The sequence below is a fragment of the Rhinoderma darwinii genome, chromosome 9, assembly GCF_050947455.1.
Source record: "Rhinoderma darwinii isolate aRhiDar2 chromosome 9, aRhiDar2.hap1, whole genome shotgun sequence".
In the NCBI taxonomy this organism is placed as follows: domain Eukaryota; kingdom Metazoa; phylum Chordata; class Amphibia; order Anura; family Rhinodermatidae; genus Rhinoderma; species Rhinoderma darwinii.
The window spans coordinates 83,610,308-83,632,748 of record NC_134695.1 but is presented as its reverse complement, the minus strand read 5'-3'; the positions used below and the strand labels follow the sequence as shown (position 1 = coordinate 83,632,748).

The window sequence follows — 22,441 nt, the reverse complement described above, 5'->3', positions numbered from 1 at the left end:
CTCCTCCGCCTCCCTCTATCCTCAAGTAGTGAGTTACCACAGCACTGGACCACCAGAGGGGTGCACGCCTCCACAGAACCTGGTTCACGGTCCTCAATATCAGGCAAACAAAAATGGACAAGGAGGCAGCACTTCCAAAAATATAACAGCCTTTAATCACCCAAGCAACGTTTCAGTCCACCAGGACCTTTCTCCTGGTGGACTGAAACGTTGCTTGGGTGATTAAAGGCTGTTATATTTTTGGAAGTGCTGCCTCCTTGTCCATTTTTGTGTCTCTCTCTCTCTCCTCAGTCTCTCTCTTTCTCCTCAGTCTCTCTCTCTTTCTCCTCAGTCTCTCTCTCTTTCTCCTCAGTCTCTCTCTCTCTCCTCAGTCTCCCCCCGGTCTGTCTCTGTCTCTCTCTCCTCAGTCTCTCTCTCTCCTCAGTCTCTCTCTCTCCTTAGTCTCTCTCTCTTTCTCCTCAGTCTCTCTCTCAGTCTCTCTCTCTCTCTCCTCAGTCTCTCTCTCTCCTCAGTCTCTCTCTCTTTCTCCTCAGTCTCTCTCTTTCTCCTCAGTCTCTCTCTCTTTCTCCTCAGTCTCTCTCTCTTTCTCCTCAGTCTCTCTCTCTCCTCAGTCTCTCTCTCTTTCTCCTCAGTCTCTCTCTCTCTCTCCTCAGTCTCTCTCTCTCTCTCCTCAGTCTCTCCGGTCTGTCTCTCCCTCTCTCCTCAGTCTCTCTCTTTCTCCTCAGTCTCTCCGGTCTGTCTCTCCTCGTCTCCTCAGTCTCCCCCCCGGTCTGTCTCTCTCTCTCTCCTCTGTCAGTCTCTCTCTTTCTCCTCAGTCTCTCTCTTTCTCCTCACTCTCCTCAGTCTCTCCCTGTCTCCTCAGTCTCTCCCTGTCTCCTCAGTCTCTCTCTCTCTCTCTCTCTCCTCAGTCTCTCTCTCTCTCCCCTCAGTCTCTCTCTCTTTCTCCTCAGTCTCTCTCTTTCTCCTCAGTCTCTCCTCAGTCTCTCCCTGTCTCCTCAGTCTCTCCCTGTCTCCTCAGTCTCTCTCTCTCCCCTCAGTCTCTCTCTTTCTCCTCAGTCTCTCCCTGTCTCCTCAGTCTCTCTCTCTCCCTCTCTCCTCAGTCTCTCTCTCTCTCCTCAGTCTCTCCGATCTGTCTCTCCTCAGTCTCTCCGTCTCCTCAGTCTCTCTCTCTCTCTCTCCTCGGTCAGTCTCTCGGTCTCTCTCTGTCGTATTTTCTGCTTCTTCATACTCTGCAGTAGTTCCCGCCCTCGGATGACGTCACGGCCCCGCCCCGGCTCCCGGTGAGCGGCGGACCTCGTCTGCGGGCTGTACGTGTGAGCAGTGACCGGGGAGCCCGGGCAGTGATCGGTCGCAGCCGCCGCTATGGCCTTCATCCCGTGCCGGGTGCAGTACTTGGATGACATGGATCCTTTTATTTGCACCAACTTCCCGGAGCCGCGGAGACCCCCGGTGTATAACTTCCCGGAGACCGCCCCGCTGATCGAGCAGCTGCCGGCACTGCACAAACTGCTGGAGGCCCCGCTCAAGGTACTGGAGTGACCGGAGGGACTGATGTGAAGGTCCCTGCAGTGCTGAGGGCGAGATGAGTGTGGGTCACTGCAGTATTGGGGGACAGGGTGAGTGTAAGCTCTGTGGGTCACTGCAGTATTGGGGGACAGGGTGAGTGTAAGCTCTGTGGGTCACTGCAGTATTGGGGGACAGGGTGAGTGTAAGCTCTGTGGGTCACTGCAGTATTGGGGGACAGGGTGAGTGTAAGCTCTGTGGGTCACTGCAGTATTGGGGGACAGGGTGAGTGTAAGCTCTGTGGGTCACTGCAGTATTGGGGGACAGGGTGAGTAAGCTCTGTGGGTCACTGCAGTATTGGGGGATGAGAGTAACGCTGCAGTATTGGGGGATGTGATGAGTGTAAGCTCTGTGGGTCACTGCAGTATTGGGGGATGTGATGAGTAAGCTCTGTGGGTTACTGCAGTATTGGGGGACAGGGTGAGTGTAAGCTCTGTGGGTCACTGCAGTATTGGGGGACAGGGTGAGTGTAAGCTCTGTGGGTCACTGCAGTTTTGCCGCTGGTTTTGGGGTCACGTGATGCCACTTTCGTGTGTTGAATATGAAGCTTTTCTTTTCACAACCGCAGAAGTGGATGGAGAGGTCACATGACCGGTGTCGCACACGACGTCCGCTGATCTCTCTCTAGAACGATCGTCAGATTGCTCTGAAGCTTCGCAGCGGCTGCGATATTTTCTGGATGCGTTGTCGTCCGTGTTACGTGACGCAATCTCCGCATCTATTTTATATGGTGTTTGACGTGACACAAAAATTGTCGCCTTGCCAAACAATCTGATCTAAACTGGGGGCTGCAAATCAATGAGGCGCTGATCGTGGGGACACCTCAATACCCCCCCACGTCCTATGGCTCAATCCTTGGCATCGTTTCCAGTGCCCGGCGCTGGTTGTGTTGCCAGCTCCCGCAGGTTATTTATGGCTCTACGAGTCACTTCTTCAGGCTGTAATGTTTTCCAGCGATGCCCCTCGGTGACCCTCCCACCTCAATCCCTGTAATAATCCTCTGCTGGCCGTGAAAGCCTCTTGTGACAGTGATCCGCAGGCCGACTGTCTGTCCAGCCCTGGAGGCATCGTCCTGTGCAGGGTTAAATAGAGGGGGCACATTGAGGGCATGGTGGGGTACTGTCCCTCTGTGCTGGCACTGAGACCCGCGTGGTCTTGCTGGTTTTTGTGGTGCTGTGTCTCCGTCTTTCTCCTATTTGAATATTCACTCTAATCCGTTCCACAGCTAATCCCGAGGATGCGGGCAGCATGGCAGAGCAGGCTCCTGCCAGGTGAAAGGGTTAAGCCTTGTGTCTGGGAAAATGTGATCACGCCCGCCTTCCATATATGTGTCTATCCCAAATTTAGCTGAAGTAACTGTTGGCAGGCATGGCGCAGTCTGCTGGCTCCGTGGAGCATACTCTCTCCGTGACCCCATTGATTTCTCCTGGCTCCTAAATAGCGTTCGTCTACGTAAGAGACCAGACCCTGGTAGAGACCCCAGCCTTGTATTGCACACCTGTGTGTGTATAGTGGCGGGCACCTTAGTGACTGGCATTGTTCTCTACAACCCATCATGACGGCATGCACATGGCTGCAGAGCTTCTGAAACTTGCCCCCGAGGGGTCGTCCGGTCTTGTGTAAGTCCAGCTTAATCATCGTATAATAAAAAGTTCTACAACTTTCTAATATACTTTGCATTTGAATTTTTCACCATTTTCAAGATCTCTGCTTGCTATCAGTGCTTAGAAACATACCTGTTTACATCCAGAGACTAATACAATCTAATACTTCTTACAGTATTTGCTAAAATCTTATCCAGTCTAGACAATCCCCTGTGAAATAACCCACCTGGACTCCTGACCGATACATTTCACCTGCACTGATACATTGTAACAACTATAACAAGCCAGGCAAGAGATTTGTGCTGCTGATGTGTTCACAGAGGATTGGCAAGGCTAGATACAACTGTAACAAACACTCAACTGTGAGAAGAATTAGGTCTCTCCAGCCTCGTGATGGAAACGAGAATGTCCCCATTCACTGACAGCAAGCCGATATTTAAAAAAAATGTTGAGAAATTGCAACACACAGTATTTAGAAAGCTGCAGCAGTTTTCATTATAACATTATTAAAACCGTAAAAACCCCCGAAAAATCCCTAAGGGGGCAAACTTAGCGGAAAGAAAACCGAACCATTTACGGAATGGCAAGAAATGCGTGTATTTGCACGAAAAAGATAACTGAATTGATCGCCGTGGTCGTGAGCATGCTACGCTGCTTCCGTAACTGCCACTCACTACTACGGGAATAACGGAAATGGCGTAGCTCAGCGAGCTACGCTGTTTACGTAACTCGCGACCTTATAACCTTTTTCATGGTCGGAATTCACCTCATTCATTCGCAACACACAGCGGCAGAACAGGGTTTAGGGGGCTGAGTTCCAGAGATGGGTGCGGGTCACGGAGGTGGGACCCGCATCTATCTGACATTTATGACCTATCCTGTGGAAATGTCAGAAATGTCTCTCATGGGAAAACTCTTGTTCACGCGGCGCTCCAAAAAAAAACCGACTTGTAAACTTGTCAAAAACGCTAGCAAAGCGCTTTTTAAAGTACAGGTGTTTTTGGCGCGTTTTATGGGCACGTAATTCGAACTCCCATTGACTCTGGGAATTAGGCGCGTTTTCCGCACCAGGAATTGACCTGGTGCTTCTTTCTATGCACGACACATGTTTTAAACGCGCGCGTAAAAAAAAAAGCGTATGCACTACGATGTGTTTTCCCATTGGTGTCAATAGGAAGCATAAAGCATGCGTTTTTGACCTAACACAACCTATAACAAGACTGAAAGCACAAAACGTCTAATATATAAATAAATCGCCCAAAGTTTATCAAAATGTATCGCAATGTTCTAATAAATATACAGAGATGGAAACTATTCTATAATAATATTGCACATTCCCGTAGCTGTAAAGTTCTGTCCGCGCTCCAACCAGGAATAATAAATGGCACAAAAACATGATCATAAAGGAAGAACAGGCAAGAGATTAGATAAATGCACAAGACCGTATAACATGCAGTATATAGAAAACCGTGGTATCGATAAACGCCTACAAATATTAAGGCTATAAAATATCTATTGCTTGGCAACCCAAAGCGTGACTGACGAAGACTGGAGCGATAAGTGGGACTGACTAAGACTGGAGCGATAAGTGGGACTGACTAAGACTGGAGCGATAAGTGGGACTGACTAAGACTGGAGCGATAAGTGGGACTGACTAAGACTGGAGCGATAAGTGGGACTGACTAAGACTGGAGCGATAAGTGGGACTGACTAAGACTGGAGCGATAAGTGGGACTGACTAAGACTGGAGCGATAAGTGGGACTGACTAAGACTGGAGCGATAAGTGGGACTGACTAAGACTGGAGCGATAAGTGGGACTGACTAAGACTGGAGCGATAAGTGGGACTGACTAAGACTGGAGCGATAAGTGGGACTGACTAAGACTGGAGCGATAAGTGGGACTGACTAAGACTGGAGCGATAAGTGGGACTGACTAAGACTGGAGCGATAAGTGGGACTGACTAAGACTGGAGCGATAAGTGGGACTGACTAAGACTGGAGCGATAAGTGGGACTGACTAAGACTGGAGCGATAAGTGGGACTGACGAAGACTGGAGCGATAAGTGGGACTGACGAAGACTGGAGCGATAAGTGGGACTGACTAAGACTGGAGCGATAAGTGGGACTGACTAAGACTGGAGCGATAAGTGGGACTGACTAAGACTGGAGCGATAAGTGGGACTGACTAAGACTGGAGCGATAAGTGGGACTGACTAAGACTGGAGCGATAAGTGGGACTGACTAAGACTGGAGCGATAAGTGGGACTGACTAAGACTGGAGCGATAAGTGGGACTGACTGTAAGACCGCAGCGATAAGTGGGACTGACTGTAAGACCGCAGCGATAAGTGGGACTGACTGTAAGACCGCAGCGATAAGTGGGACTGACTGTAAGACCGCAGCGATAAGTGGGACTGACTGTAAGACCGGAGCGATAAGTGGGACTGACTGTAAGACCGGAGCGATAAGTGGGACTGACTGTAAGACCGGAGCGATAAGTGGGACTGACTGTAAGACCGGAGCGATAAGTGGGACTGACTGTAAGACCGGAGCGATAAGTGGGACTGACTGTAAGACCGGAGCGATAAGTGGGACTGACTGTAAGACCGGAGCGATAAGTGGGACTGACTGTAAGACCGGAGCGATAAGTGGGACTGACTGTAAGACCGGAGCGATAAGTGGGACTGACTGTAAGACCGGAGCACTGCCTACTGAAAAGACACAGAACGGGCCTAAATGTTGTTTTTTGTAGTGTCTGCCCCTTTTTTGGCTTCCATTATTGACAGAGCCCCGACAACTGACGGATCCATTGTAAACTTGACGGATCCCATTGACTTAGGAGTCTGTCAGATTTCCGTGTTTTTTTTTTTTTATATGGGAAAGAATAGCGCAGCGGACTGTAGAAGGATGTTCTGGTCTATGATCCGATGGCGATTGTTCCGCCCCGGGGCTTTGCAGCAGGAGGTTGTCTGTAGATCCTGTTTGGTCGCGCGTGTCGTGGACGTTTTGTTATGTTAATGTCTGGGAGGGAAGGAAAGTGTGGAATGTCTGAGTGTATGTAATAAGAGGTCGCTGTGACTCATGTACTTGCTGGTATATCTGAGTAACCGTTCAGTCAGAGGCTCCTTACTGTAAATACATTATCCTCTTATTACTCTCCGGCGCGCTCCACACCTGGGGTTTAGTTCTTTGCCAGTTTCACACCAGCGTTCTACGTTTCTGCGCCCTTATTACATCCGCGAGTCCCAGCCCAGCCGCAGGTCTGATAACCCAAGTTTACGTCATCCTAGGGACCTACGATGCTGTTAGATCAAGTCCTTACACCTGCAGGGATTTGCGGTCATGATACGGGCGGAAATGCACCTTATTATGTATATGTATGATGAGGATGGAGGCCGATGTCCTGCAAAGTCACCAAAAGATAGTTCTGCAACTTTTGCGTTTCAATCCTCACCGTTTTCAAGATCTGTGCTTGCTTTTAGCGAATGGGGATACTCTCATATTTACATCCAGGGGGTGGAAGCCTCTCACAGCTAAGGGTATGTTCACACGCAGAGTTTTCAGGCGTAATTCGGGACATAAACACCTTGAAATACACCTGGAAAAAACGATAGCTAAACGCCTCCAAAAATCTGCCCATTGATGAATTCAATGGGAAAACGGCGGTTACTTCAGACGTGGTGTTTTTTTTACGCCGCTATTTTAAAAGACGGCGCGTAAAAAGTTGAGTCACTTCTTGAGCCGTTTCTTGAGCTGTTTTTCATTGTCAACGGAAAAACAGCTCGAAAAAAGCCTCAAAAAAACATTTTCGGCTACAAAAAGGACTGAAAATCAGAGGCTGTTAAACAGCTCCGCCGTTTTCAGCTGTTTTTGATTTTGCGTGTGAACTTTCCCTTAGGTTTGCTACAATTGTATCCAGTCTAGGGAATCCTGTGAACAGTCTGGACTCAAAGCTGAAACATTTTACCTTCACTGATACATTGTAGCAAACTCCAGACAGGAGAAGTGCTGTGTGCTGAACAAAACAAACACCCAGATCTATACTTGCTGATTGGGTTGTTACAATATACCAATATCTCTCTGCTGTCCTGGACTCCAGGCTGATATCTTGGCAAACCAATCAGCTGTGTGAGCAGGAAGATAGGGGTTTCCACCTGTAAATGTACACAAGATGGTTTCCATTCACTGAGAGCAAGTCGAGATCTTAAATTGGTGAGGAATTGAAACAAAAGGCGCAAATGCATCCAAACTAGTGCAAAGGTAGAGTATATGCAACCTATCGTTTTTCAGAATGTCTTCAAATGAAAGCAGTAACCTGATTGGTTGCCGTGCATAACTACTCGACTTTCCCTCTGCACCAGTTTTGATACATCATCCCCCAAAAGTAGAAAATGGGATTATTTTTCATATTGAAATGTATTCATCTAACAATCCAGAATGTTTGATCATTTATTCATAAAAGGGACGCTGAGGAAACGATCGTTTAGCGCCAAGTTCCCCACCAATAGCAGCAAGGCATTAGGAGACATTGGAAAAGGAGCAGTCCAAGCCAGACAACCCCACAACATGCCTGCAGGAGGGGCACTGCGGATGCCCTGGGGTGTCTGACAGCCCCCCGTTTGTATTAGACCATTGAAAACATTGGATCTGCACTCGGTCAGGTATATGGAGTTTAGGGGGAGCGGATTGCGGTCTCCATTCCCCACATAACATGAGAGTATTGTAGGGTGATATTATCTCCGTAGGTTACACGTCTCGTGAATATTCAATGAGGAACCTAGACATGTGTATCCTGGTGCGGACTCGCTGCAACAATCCCAGGCCTGTAATTGCTGTTTATTTTCTCCTGGCTGTCACTGACTCTACGTCTTCTCTACCTGTCAGCTGGAGTCCTGACGTGAGGCCTGGCCGTCCCGCAGCTTCTGCGGATTGTCATCCTGCGTGCCGGCCTTGCATTGGGCTTTTCTTTTTATTGCAGAATTCAAAAAAGGCGAAGGTGGCGTGGAAAACTTTTTTTGATTTTGCTCTGCAGAATGAAATGTTTTTACACAATATAGTTTTCTAACGTTGCATCTTTCTTGATTTGCACATGTACCGAGCGCCTGCAGTAGACATCCGATACTCCTCATTATCACAACCCCATCTTTGAAGGAATTTTCCAGTTGTATAACCTACTCCAAACTTTTTGTTTCAATTCTTCTCCATTTTCAAGATCCCTGCTTGCTGTTAGTACATTTTGTTTACATCTAGTGGATGAAAACCTGCCTTGACATAATAAGGGCCTGTTCACATCCCCGTTCGCTTTCCGTTCCGGGGTTCCGTCTGAGGTTTCCGTCGGGTGAACCCCGCAACGGAAAGTGAAAGTGAAACCACAGCTTCCTTTTCACTCACCATTGATATCAACGGGGACGGAAACATCGCTAATGGTTTCCGTTCGTCATCATTCCGGCAGGTTTCCGGTTTTCCGACGGAATCAATAGCACAGTCGACTCCGCTATTGATTCAGTCGTTAAAACGAAAACCTGCCGGAATGGTGACGAACGGAAACCATTAGCGATGTTTCCGTCCCCTTTGATATCAATGGTGAGTGAAAAGGAAGCTGTGGTTTCACTTTCCGTTGCGGGGTTCACCCGACGGAAACCTCAGACGGAACCCCGGAACGGTAATCGAACGGTGATGTGAACAGGCCCTATTTCTCATAATACTAGTCGGTTACGCTATTGCTTCCGGCAAAACGACGGGTCCGGCGCACAACAGACACAAATGGTAAACCACGGGCACATGCTCAGTCACCATTGAAATCAATGGTGATGGAAACGGAAACCTCTGGTTTACGTCTGTGTCAGTTCAGGGTCCCGTTCTGACGGAAAGCTCAGACGGAACCCCAACGCAGATGTGAACGAAGCCTAAATCTGTCATCAGTGGGATCTGATAGGTGTCGGATTATTGGATATTCTGTATTATTGGATAGAAAAGTAAAGCCCAAAATAAAATGTAACAGAAAAGTCCATGAATTGGTTCTCTCTGCTCTTCCTTTCATGTGATTATATTACCGTTTTGTGCTGATTATCAGATTTTTTGGATGCCGGATTCCAGGAATTTTACTATACAGATTTTATATTGGGGAGAGGTGCATTGTGGGGTTGCGCCTTTTCTATAAAGGGTTACGTGGCTGATTTATCCAGCGCTGACGTTTCTTTGCCGGTGTTGGGTCTTCCTTGTTCTCGGGGCCGCTGGAGGAGTCCACGACTCATTTCCTATTGTGACTGCAGAACATCCGGCTCCTCTGATCCTTTTTACTCATTTTTGACGTTCACGGAGATGATTTATTTGTTTTCTCTTTTGGTTATTGTGTAACCTCGATCCTCGGAGATTGGATGTTCTTTCCGTGATTCTTATTGCTGCTCCCCGCACATTCTTCTTGGGAAGAGACTGCACAGAGTGCCTGCAACCTGCGGCTTCTCAAGTTGTGTAACTAAAACTCCCAGCATGCCCTGACAGCCTTCACCTGGCACGGCATGCTGGGGGTTGTAGTCTCACAGCATCTGGGAGCCACAGATTGCAGGTATACTGACTTAATACCTCATAGGAAACCAGCAAGCTGACTGGTCAGGACATGCTGGGAGTTGTAGTTCCACATCATTTGTACAGGCACAGGTTGCTAACTCACTGACTGTGGCAGCCATGTGTATGGGGAAATAAAGCTCGGACACGCGCTAAGCTGCGCAGATGATGGCGTTGTGGCTCCAGCTTTATATTCTGTTCTATGATCATCCAGAATATGATGATCCAACGCTTGTTTTACTCTGTCTATAGTCCCATGCCGGAGAATTAACAGGGAATGACTTGATAGTCCGGCACTGGTGTACAGCGGTCTAGTCCTGTGGTGGTCGGGCAGAATGTGAGGGCTTGAAGGTTGGGTCTGCCATGCCAGGCCTGGGGTTCAGCCTTGATCCACAGTTGGAATACCAATGTTGTGTGGCATCTATGTCAGCGAGACCTTTCTCTGTGTCTTCACTTTGTTTTGCACTCCTACATCTGCGCATCCAATAGTCCGCAATTTCCAGTAATCCGGCGCTATGTCTATCGCAAGCATGCCACATTATTGGAGTTCTACAGTATATTTACCTATGTCGGTGCCACGTTCTGCAGGGATGTGGGCACGTCGGTCTGATGATACATTCTCCTTATTACTATAAGTGCAGAGGTTTTGAAGTGTTTTTTGTCACTTCACTATTCGTTGATTTCGTAACTTTGTGGTGTTCACTTTTGCACATGATTAAAGCGATTGCTTCATTTTAAAGTGGAAAGCGGCACAAAACCTGATGATGCCACCGCGCTGCACGTCTCCTCTGTCGCCACGCTGGACTACTACCCAGGAAGTTTACCCCTGCAATCTGGTCACATCTCAAGTCCGGTCTATAGTGAATCTTGGGTACCGGATGAAATTGTAACAGACCTCCAGCTGTGAAATGTATTCGGTCTGGACTGGTTTTCAGCCGCTTTATGTTCCTAGAAGTCAAGCATGGGATGTTCATTTTTTTTTTTTTTTTTTTTATTCTGTTCCAAGGCTAAAAACTCGCCAAGGTTACATCCAGCTTACACAGCTGTGCGGCTCGTCACAGCGGAATAGGTTTTTTCTGATAAACCATGCAGCTATGTAAGCTGGGCATCCTTAGGACATGGTTTCAGCCTTTTCGTTTTAGGGTGGTCTTAGGATGACACCTGCCCATATATCCTGTGGGCATATGAATGTCAATGAGGGGACCCCTGCTTGGGACACCTTTCCATGTGCCAGAATGAAGAGCCGCTCTGGCGGTCCTGGCGCATCCATTCATAACATAGATTAACGGATACATTTGAATATCTGCCATGTAAGGGCCTGTTCACATCACCGTTTGCTTTCCGTTCCAGGACTCTGTCGGACGTTTCCGTCGGGTGAACCCCCGCAACGGAAAGTGAAAGTGAAACCACAGCTTCCGTTTCAGTCACCATTCATATCAATGGTGACGGAAAAATCGCTAATGGTTTCCGTTCGCCACCATTCCGGCAGGTTTCCGGTTTTCCGACAGAATCAATAGCGCAGTCGACTCCGCTATTGATTCCGTCGGAAAGCCGGAAACCTGCCGGGATGGTGACGAACGGAAACCATTAGCGATGTTTCCGTCACCATTGAAATCAATGGTGACTGAAACGGAAGCTGTGCTTTCACTTTCCGTTGCGTGGGTTCACCCGGCGGAAACCTCCGACAGAATCCCGGAACGGAAAGCGAACGGTGATGTGAACAGGCCCTAATGCTACATTTCCCCTGCAGCGGCCTGGTGCATGGTAAGACGCTTCTTTCCCCGTAGGTGACAGCTGATTGCCGGTGGTGCAAGAAGCCGGACTTAACTTAGGCCTTGTTCACACAGTGCAGATTTTGCAAGTATTTTCTAAGCCAAAACCAGGAACAGAAAAAATATATATAGAGGAAGGTCTTCTAGGTCTCTTCTCCTGGATCCAATTCTGGATTTGGTTTAAAAAAAATGGCTGCACAATCTGCACTGTGTGAACAAGGCCTAAGCGTTACTTACGTAAGACTGGACTAGGCCTTTAATGCATTTTCTGGTTGCCCTTTCTGTACGTTTTTTTGGCTGCGTTCTCCTGCCCGGGGGAGATTAGAACGTGTCCCCTTGTTCCTGGGCCTCTGTGCGCTATCTGTACCTTCACACCGGCCCGGACTGTACACTTGTCACGCGTGATTGCTCCCATACACAGACCTTATCACAGGCCCTGCGTGTTCACAGCCTATTAATATAAGCTCGTCATTGTTCCCCGCCTAATATTGCAGTGTGTATGGCCGGGGAGGTTCGGCATTTCCTCATAGCTCAGGAGCCGCCGCAATCTTTATTGTCATCGACTTTCACACTGTGGTTATCCCAGGACCTGTCACTAGGAGGCACCTACGAGCGGTGAATCTGTACCCAGGGAACGGGCCCCTGTAGTGCTAATCATGGGGTCAAAATCCAGCGCATCCTATAAGACCCTACACCCTACATAACATGTCAATTCCTCCGCACCCCGTGGACTCCATGAGAAGTTGTCTCTTTCCGCACTTCCTAATTGCCAATAGAACTTGGGGAGAGGTGTTTTTGTATTTTGTTTTTTTTCCCGAAAAGTTCACGCTTGATAAGCGCTTTTTACAATCTTACGGCTTATTCAGACACACATAAATATCGCCCGCGTGACGACCGTTTTTTTTAACAGCCATCACGCGGCTGCATGTATTTCTATGGGGCTATTCACGCGGCCGTAATTTTAACGGACCGTGTGAAGGGCTCGTGTCAAAATAGGACTTGTCCTATTTTTGTCAGTTTTCATGGATCCCTCAATAGACTCAAGTCTATAAGGGATCCGTGACGACGGGTGCAACTCGGACGTGAAAAACGGCAGCTTTTCACGGCCGAGTTTACACTTGTTAGTCTAGATAAGGCTTCATTGTGTTCATCCAGAGCCTCCTGGTTCATGAATAGAATGGCACAAGCTGTGTGAAATGACACTTCTGTAAGCAGCGCAGTATAGGGAAGGGTCTGTAATCTGCTGGGTGAGATTTCACCGTATAGAATGATGATACAGGTGACCGCCGGCGTCATCAGGACACCTGGACAATTAGAAGGCGGAATTTCCCAGATATCGGAGTAGCAAGAGGATGGAGTGAAGCCGGGGTGACGCTTTGTGCTGGGATTGTACCCGACTTCTCCAATTATAAGCACCTCTGCCTTTATAATGGACTTTAGTCTCAGACAAGGGATTCAAGAATGTGACCCCCCCCTCCCCCATCTCAGATTTGGAATAATTGCAGTAAATGGTGCGAGATCTTCAATTACCGCAGGAACCAGATATTCCCACCGCAGAACGATTTATCTACACAAAGCGATTGCCAATAAGCAACTGCAAATTCATCAGTATTGTATCCAGTCCAGACAATGCTCTGTGAGCTCAACACAGCCGCAGCACAAATCTCTCTCCAGTCCTGATGGTCTACGAGGGTGCCCGGACCTGTTGTGGAACATGCCACACGGCCGAAAACTGCATGGCATAACTGCAGCAGTTTGCGATGTGGTTCTAAGCCGCATTCCGCTACGGATATCTCACGTGGCTTCAATGTCCTTTACCTGTACAGGCCTTGCTGCAAAGTTTTCTGCCGCACAGCAACTATGTGTCTCGCCCGCATCGTGTATGGGCACCCGTACATTATACCTGCACTGATACATTGTATCAGTCTGGAGTTCAGGCTATTTACCTAACCGAGGATTGTCTGGACTGGATACAATTGTAACAAACCAACAACTGTGAAGAGTATTCGATCTGTGCAGGCTTTCAGCATCTGGATATCAGCAAGAAGTTTCCTTTCACTGAGTTCTTGAAAAGAAGACAAGACTTGAAACGTTTCCTATGCAAAATGGGGCAAATTTATTAAGAGGTGGTGCCCGTGCGCCAGAAGCTCAAATCTGCTACTGGAGTAAATTATAGTAAATGTGTTGGTAATTTATTAGAAAGTTAAAGAACTTATATGATTTTCCGCCTGAAGGGCCTTTTACATGGGCCAATGATCGGGTGAACACGCATTCGTACGAAACCTCGTTCCCTGTGTAAACCGGGTAAAGATCAGCCAATGAGTGCGAAAACGCCCGTTCATTGGCTGATTGCATCTTTTGCACCGCCAAAAAAATGGTCGCTTTTCGGCAGCATATCTACCTGTGAAAACGGGATGTGCGGCCGACATGATGCAAATGCATGGAGACAAATGATCATAGTGATGATCGCTCGTCCCCATACTTAATCGTTGCTCGTTGTGAACGAAGCAAACGAGTGTCGATTTAACAAGCACATTTTTGCCCATGTGAAACCACCTTAAGGCCGCGTTCCCATGCAGCGTTTTTTTCTGACGGATTTTACGCTGCGGAAGAAAGCCGTTTATACTTACCCACGCGGTCTTCTCTGCGTGTAGTCCGGCCTCCTAGGGTGACGTTGCAGCCTGTGATTGGCTGCAGCGGTCACATGGGATGAAACGCCCCCCAGGAGGCCGGACTGCAGGTAGAAGGAGCGCGCTCTGGGTAAGGTATGAATTTTTTATTTTCCATTGTTCCGATTTTCGCTGCGAATATGCCACAAAAGTCACAACGTTTGGCTTTCTGTTGTGGGATTTTCATTCCCATTGAATGGGGAAAACCTGCAACTAAAACGCAAATTGACATGCTGCAGAATTAAATTCTGCACCGCAGTTCAATTTATTAACGTTTATGCTGAGTTTTCCGCAGCATGGGTATGAGATTTTCTGAAATCTCCTTGTGTACACTTGGCACTGATCAGCTGATGAACAAGCGTATGGCCGATCATATTGTTTATGCAGCAATAAATATCATCGTTGTCGGCAGCCCATCTTGGTGCGTGAACACGGGGACGTGCTGCCAATAAGATGGGGATGTATGGGGACGACTGATCGTTGTAATGATCGCTCGCCCCTATACATAACCGATCATTGCTCCCTGTGAAAGTAGCAAACGAGCGCCGATCAACGAGCTGTCTCTTTGATCGGCGCTGGTTTTCGCACCCCATATCATGCCGTGTAATAGGACCTAGAAGTTGAACTTTTATCATTTGAAATGGGCAGTTTTCTGTTTCTTGGAGCTTCTCCATTGTTCCCATTCCCCCTCCCCTCCCCCATACTCACCATCACCTTTTACGTTAGTTATTTCACCACGCTGGACCTCTTGTGTGGTGTACTTATTATTCCAGGAATGCTAATCACGGCTACATTTTAACTCTTTAGTTTCAGGGAGACCTGATCATGGGTAACTTTTTGCCGACCACGAAGCCAAATAGTTGAAAATCAGCAATAATGTCTTTAAGAGCATTTCCGGCTGAACAGACCTTGAATGAAATAAAAATGTAGGGAATGAGATGTACTCTAGGTGATTCTCTGAGATGTTCTGTCTGGCAATGTGTCAGTCTTCACTGTAGTTCTAGCATTTTGTTCATGAATTTGGAAGATCAGGATGAACGGTGCTATAGCTACAACCCAGGGTGAAAGAATGTTTAAAATTACGCTCCACCTACGTCCTTGCCATGCAACATCTTTATAATATCTGTTTTTACCTTTTCTGTTACTATTTGTTGTTAATTTTTTTCATTTTCTTACCTGCAAACCATCAGCAAGTAGGCTAGCTGCTGTTGATGGATCTTATGACCTTATCATAATCTAATTGTGGTTTGTGGTGATTACCAGGACGGCTTGGCTCATGAACACGCTCGAGCTTTACAGAGACTTTATGTGCTGCTATTTGGCGTTTTGCGATCGTAGGGAAATATCGCATGTTGTTGGCGCAAGTGTTAACCTATTGGGGTTGCATTAGTGTGCGGCGCGCTAACTGGCGGCACTGATCCGTGTTTTTACTGTTTACAATTTCTAGATTGATGGAGATGTCCGTTTTATGTTCTCCTATATATAATTACAGCGGGGTTGTCAGTATGGCAGGGTAGGGGGCTATGGAGACCAGGTAGAGGGACGGCCGCTCCCTGCTGCAGGTGTTACTATTGTGAGAGGTGACTATATGACCTCCCATCCTCCTACCAATGCTCATGACATCACCCTCCCGGAAGCTATTGGATTGTTCCTGGGAGAGGTCAGGGCTCGTGTTTGGTTCCCCCATCGGTGCAGCTTGTGTGTCTTGTGCTATGTTACTGATTGTTGTCATTCTGAACCATTGACGTCATATCGTGTCACTTTGTCTTTAGGAACCCCGCGTATAATGTTACGCGCTTACCAGACGTTTATGAATTGTTGGGCGCTTGATAAAAGCTGCAAGTCCTGAACAGGGACTGAAAGGCTGAGCCGTCAACCTCGCTGGAGAAACTACTTGCCCACAGTGAGCTGCTCAGCAGTGTAAACAATGGAGGCAGGGTATTCCTTAACACAACATTTTTCTTTTTGTTCTACTCTATTCACTGACATTTATGAGACATTTATCTTTTGCGGAGGCTTTCTACGGCCCGGAACACCTTCCTGCAAATATACGGGAAGAAGTCCTTGGTCAATAGAAGTGAATTGGTCCATAATTGTGGACCGTAATTACGGTCTGTAATTACTGACAAATTCTACGGTCGTGTGCATGAGGCCTAAATTCCATAGTCAAAAAGGAAAGGGGGTAGGTTTTGGGAACGTCTCTGGTGCCCCATAGGTAAATCGTTTATTTGAAGCACAATCCCATACATATATGATCTTATACTGTAGTGGGACGGATCATGGCGATAGTTGGCGAGTATCATTGCCTTTCTGTGAGATAAACAACCAGGACTCCAGACTGATACAATTTACCTGCACTGATCCATTGTAACAGACTATCAGGACGGGAGAGAGATTTGTGCAGCTCACAGAGGATTGTCTAGACTGGATACAATGGTAACAAACCTTCAGCTGTGAGAAGTATTACGTCAGAATAAGTTTTTAGCATCAGGATATAAACAAGAATGTTCCCATTCATTGTCAGGAAGCAGAGATCTTGAAAATGAAGGATTTGACACGCAAAGTCTATTAGAAAGTTTCAGACCTATCCATTACTGTGGCCGTGTTGATGTGATATTTGCTGATGTGAAGGACGTCATCCGTTTTTTATAGTCGTCTTTGCATCTCTTAGGAACATGTTGTTGTTTTGGTCGTCTTCTATTTATATTGGTCCCGTCCCCCTCCCGAGCATGTGAAGCAGGACCCGGTGCCTCATCTTCCCCCGTCTCCGAGCGGATTAGTCATCGGCCGTGTTTGCAAACAGCATCGCTGGCTCTCGGCGGCCACATCTGTTCTGGGTTATGTTTTTTTTTTTTCCTCCTGAAAGTTCCCATTTTTAGTTGCTCTTTGGCATAGAAAGAACTTTTTGCGCAGACTCTGGCATCTGGATTTTGGGGATCGGGTCCCTGGCACGGGGACCTGGTTGGGAAATCTTGCCGTGATCCTGGTGGGAAGATGATGACTGCAGCGCTTAAAAATTATCCCAAAATAATAAAAAAAAATCCCGCCACATACAAGTCCACGCGTCGTCGTCTCCTGTCACATTAACTATACACATTTGTTTATCATTATTATTTACTGGAAGAGCACCCAGCTTTCCTAGAGTCCTGATTGGCAATTATGGCTTGTTTTCTGCTCCATTATTGCTACATAGGCCAATTTGACACCCTCTGTCATGGCAGCATTATTGACTGTAACCCAGCTTTTCCAGGAACTGATGTAGTTAAAAAAAAAATACATTTGTATGTTACTGAAGAAACTCACAACCACCATGTCCAGCATTACAGCTTCCGCAAGGATTGTCACCCAGCTTCTCCAGCCTCCTGAACGTCAATTCTGCCTAATATTGCATTATATCTCCCTTCATTCCCTAACTTGTTAGGTTTTCTATTCAGTAGCCTGAGAAAGTTGAATGAGAACCCTAAGCTGTCATAGTACCCGTATAGTTCTCATCCAGCAAACTTTTCAAAATTATTATTGACGTGTCAGAAGTTTTGATTGGCGGAGGGCCGATCACGGAGACCCACACCGATCGCTAAAATGAAGCAGCAGAACCGCTCGGGGGAGCTCTAGGCCGCTTCGATTTTGATCAAGCAAGTTGTGTACGGGCTCAAAGACTTTCTTGCTCGGCCTTCCGAGTAAAGCCAATCAGAAACGAAGCGTCACAGCGCTCACCCGAGAACTTCTGCCGCTTCGTTTTAGCGATCGGTGGTGGTCTAAGTGCTCAGATCCCCACCGGTCCAAACTTTTGATATGTCACTATGACTTGTCAAAAGTTTCTTTGGAAAGTTTAGTTGCCCTTTAATTCTTTGTTCTATTGGTTCCTAGGAAAGCTGGATGATCGCCATTGATACTCCCACGACCGTACTAATCTTTCCCCAAATCCTAAATAACAAATCGGCCCAGCTGTCGGATGTATCACCGTGTGGCCAGTCATGTTTGGCCCAGCTGTCAGATGTATCACCATGTGGCCAGTCATGTTTGCCATGGGATTGTAGGAAAGCTGGGTGACAACCCGTGTATCAGCTGTAATTCTCTCCAGATTGTTTGTCACCCAGCTTTCCCAGACGGGTATACCTGAAAAGCTTGACCCAATAGGACAAGTTTTCTGATGCTGTGTACGTGTTCCTATGGTGTTGCATCGTATTTATTACCTCGCAGTCACCTCTGGACTTTGGTCGCTGGGTTTGGCGTTACCGGTGATGATATCGCGCAGCCCAGTGATAACAGACACGTTGTTAAGCGTTTGGCGATGATACAAAGTATGTTATTTAATATTGATAATAATGAGAACTGCTCCTTCACCCGGATCCTAAAAAATCCAAATCACTGCCGACCCGTGAAGATTCTGCTGGATCACTGGCGTTCTCATATTACGTCTGCCCTTGATGCCAGCCATTGTGCCCTGTCTGTCCATCACCGCTCATGCTGTATGGGTGCTCGTGATTCCTGAGGCCCCAATACGGTTTGGATCAATCCCTGAGATGTAGGGAGAAAAAAATGGCATCGAGGTCACCATAAAATGTGCACTGCCCTATGCACATGGGTGTCGTACTGAGCCGTAATGTCACCCCATAGTATAGTCTATAGGGCCACACTGTACCTCCGTATACTTTGTATATAGGACTATGGCCTAACAACCTAAGCGCAGAGCTGCAATCACAGTGAGCTGCTCAGCGGTGTAAACATTGGTGCCAGTAATATTTTGTCTCTATTCTAATGCATAGTTTGCTATATGTTCTCTAGAGGGGTCTGATACCTGCAGCACTCCAGCTGTTGTGAAACTACAACTCCCAGCATGCACAGAGAGCCAAAGGCTCTATTATTCCAGCCAAAGGCTGCCAGGGCATGCTGGGAATTGTAGTTTTAAAACAGCTGGAGTGCCGTAGGTTGCTGACCCCTGTATTATAGTATCTATTTTTGCTATATGTTCTATACCTGACGACCCTAAGGCTATGTTCACACACCCAACCAAAAAGTCTGAAAATACGGAGCTGTTTTTAAGGGAAAACGGCTCCTGATTTTCAGACGTTTTTTTAAGCCACTTGCGTTTTTTGCCGGACGTTTTTGAAAAACTGCTCCAAAAAACGTCCCAAGAAGTGACCTGCACTTCTTTTTTCAGAACGCCCGCTTAAAAAACGGCCCATCGAAACAGAATGCCGTTTTTCCCATTGCAATCAATGGGCAGATGTTTGGAGGCGTTCTGCTTCCGATTTTTCGGCCCGTAAACGGTAAATAGCCCGTGTGAACATACCCTGATGCGTATTATTGTGTGTCTATAATATATGTATTACTTGCAGCCTGCAGCTTTCCCCTCTTCCTGGGCCGCAGAGCGGGGTTATTACGGTTCTGTAGATTATAGCGTTGCTTGTAGTGAATCGTGGCAGCCCGTGGGTTATACCTCACACTGATTATTACGTGTCATGGACGCTTCCTCTTCATGTGAACGTCGTATTAAAGTTTTAATCGCGTGCTGTGTAATTTCTCTCGTCTAGCTTCGTTAATGAGGGATTTAAAGGGGCCGCGGGCAGGTCGTGGTGTAAATAGTGGAGTCCCTTTAAGAAGTGCCCGTCCTCCACGCTTGTGTCTGAGTCTCCACCAGCCGCTTAATTATTGATTTGCGCGATCATGAGAGGATTCGTCTACGTCCTTTCTGTTGTCTGCAGCTTATCTGCTGTAATAACGAAGGGCCGGGCCGTGAACTACCTATCGGCCTCCCCACGTGTCACATTCCGGGCATTCCTGGCGGGTAAGGTGTGCAGGATATGATTTATTGTCACTACATGAATGTGCGCTCATAGCCTGGAAACCATTTTGTTGTGTTCCCTCAGTGGGGTTCATGTAAAGAATGGGTTAGTGATGTTGCCCTTGACAACCAATGAACACTCAATAAAGATTTGTACAAACAAAAGGGGAGGGATTTTTCACAGCAACCAATCAGACCACTTCTTTCATTTTGTAGGCCACACTTTAAACCTTTATTGGTTGCTACGACAACTGCCTAATTTTGTAGGCCCCCTACGCTTTCTTAAAGGGAACTTGTTATCCTTCCGATGCCGGATTACCAGTGAATAAGACAATTTTCACGTTACGTTTTTTGCCTGCATTTGACGTATACATATAAATAGGCTTTGACAGACGGCATCAGTCACCCCATAGGCTATAACGGCATCTGTTTAACAGATTTGAAAGGCTATTGAAAAGCCGACAACGTATACGCTGAATGGATTCCGGCACCTATAGATTACCGTGTTAAAAAAAAAAACAACGTTATATGTTCCTTTTACTGGGCTCTATGGGATGGAATAGCGCAGTCTACTACTCCATTCCATATGTGTTTTTGTTATTTTTTGCGATATACTAGCCAGATAGTGGCCAAAAAGACACACGTCTGACAATGGAGCCCTATGGAGACGTTTAGGCCCTGTTCACACAGGCAGAAAATTCTTCCTGTAAAAATCAGCTCCGGCTCTTTTGAAGTGTTTTTGCACCACAGGCGTGTTTTTGACACGTTTTTTGCCGTGAGTTTTGCCGCGTTTTTTTTTTTTAGCTCTTCAACAGGTAAAGGAAAAAAACTGCGAGCGTTTTTGCCATAAAGCGCGTCGGCCGTTCGCTGCGGTTTTTACCGTCTCCCATTGATTTCAATGGGGTTTTTGAGGCATAAAATGCCTCAAGATAGGGCGTCGTCTCTTTTTGCCGCAAGTGGGTTTTTTTTTCCGCTTGCGGGAAAAAAACGCCTCCCCCTCCCATTAAAATCAATGGGAGGCAATTTCGTCCATTTTTTGCTGATTCTTTTGCCACAGATTCCGCGGCAAAAACTGTGTGAACAGGGCCTTCGTGTCTACGTCCGAAGCTTTCCTGACTAAACGTGAACAAAAAACGTGTCGTGATCAGGGCCTTAGCAGGTACAAATTCCCAATAGTTCCCCAAAGTGAAGCATTAAATAGCACGTTACACTAAAGAACATATATGACCGTTTCAGCTTCTGAAGGGGAGAATAGGCCTCATACACACAAACGTGTTTTTGCCCTCGCAATTCATCCGCAAAAATGCGGATGAATTGCGGACCCATTCATTTCTTTGGGCCCATGCACACGACCGTGGCTAACACGGTCCGTGCATTGTCCGGGAGACCGGATCGCAAAAAAATAGGACAAGTCGTTATATGGGCCGCATTGAAATCAATGTGTGCACGGTCCGTGATTTGCGGATGGCCCGCGGATGACCCTCCATAGCCGTCTGTGCCGTAGCCATGGGCCGTGTGCATGAGGCCTTAGGCGTTCTGTACACGAACGTATGGGTTTTTACTGTCCACAAATACGGATCCGTAGACATCCGCGAGTCATCCGCATATCTGACACGCTGTCCGCAAATATGATCTGTAGTGCATCTGTATATACGGATCCGCAATAAAAAAAAGGAGGCTACGAATGACGTCACCAGCATGTCCCAACCCCTTGAAAAGTTCTCCATTGTGAATCCCCTGCCGTTGGATTTCGGATTTCTTCATTTTTTTCAGCCTAACGATGTTCGGTTTCACTTGCATTGAGAGCTCCTCTGACCTCATGTTGTGGGTTCACAGCAACAGCTTCCAAATGCAAATGCTGCACCTGGAATCAACTCCAGACCTTTTACCTGCTTAATTGATGATGGATTAACAAGGGAATAACAAGGGACAAGCCCACGAAGCCCATTAAATAGCTTGTGAGATAATTGTCCAATTACCTTTGGTCCCTTGAAAAAGAGGCCGCTACATATTAAAGAGCTGTAATTCCTAACCCCTTCCTCAAATTAGGATGTGAATGCCCTCAAATTAAAGCTGAGAGTCTGCACGTTCAGCCCATATTCATTATATAACTGGATATTCAATATGTTTTGGTAAACCGCTAAAATGCCAAAACTTGTGTCACTGTCCAAATAATTCTGGACCTAAATGTATATGAACCCCAAGTGTATAATTCCAGATGATTCTACCGTGACGCCGGAGACCTCTGGCACCATAGCTGTCCTGGTTCTGTATTAGTCCGGTATGATCCCCGGGGCAGCCTGCCTACTGGAGAGGACGCTGGAATCGTGTGTGTACATTATGTATAGATTTACTTTACGGTGAGACGTAGATTAAACGCTTTGCAAACCCTGAGCCGTCGCGGCGCGTTACACCGTTTCCTGTATCGGATGGGTAACGTCCTCTCTATAAAGTCACTAATCCGGTGGCATGTATCTATTTCTC

General features: G+C 47.1%; 1 protein-coding gene across 3 annotated transcripts in view; it reads left to right on the top strand.

The window, feature by feature from the left end:
* The first annotated feature begins 1,238 nt into the window (after positions 1–1,238).
* FHOD1 (formin homology 2 domain containing 1) overlaps positions 1,239–22,441 on the top strand; it is a 97,029-nt gene continuing 75,826 nt past the window's right edge. The window contains exon 1 of one of the 3 annotated variants that reach the window (XM_075838364.1): positions 1,239–1,527. In XM_075838364.1, the coding sequence (XP_075694479.1) occupies positions 1,363–1,527 (165 nt within the window). In that variant the 5' untranslated portion in view covers positions 1,239–1,362. The remainder of the gene's footprint in view (positions 1,528–22,441) is intronic. The other 2 variants (XM_075838368.1, XM_075838367.1) reach the window with 2 other exon arrangements.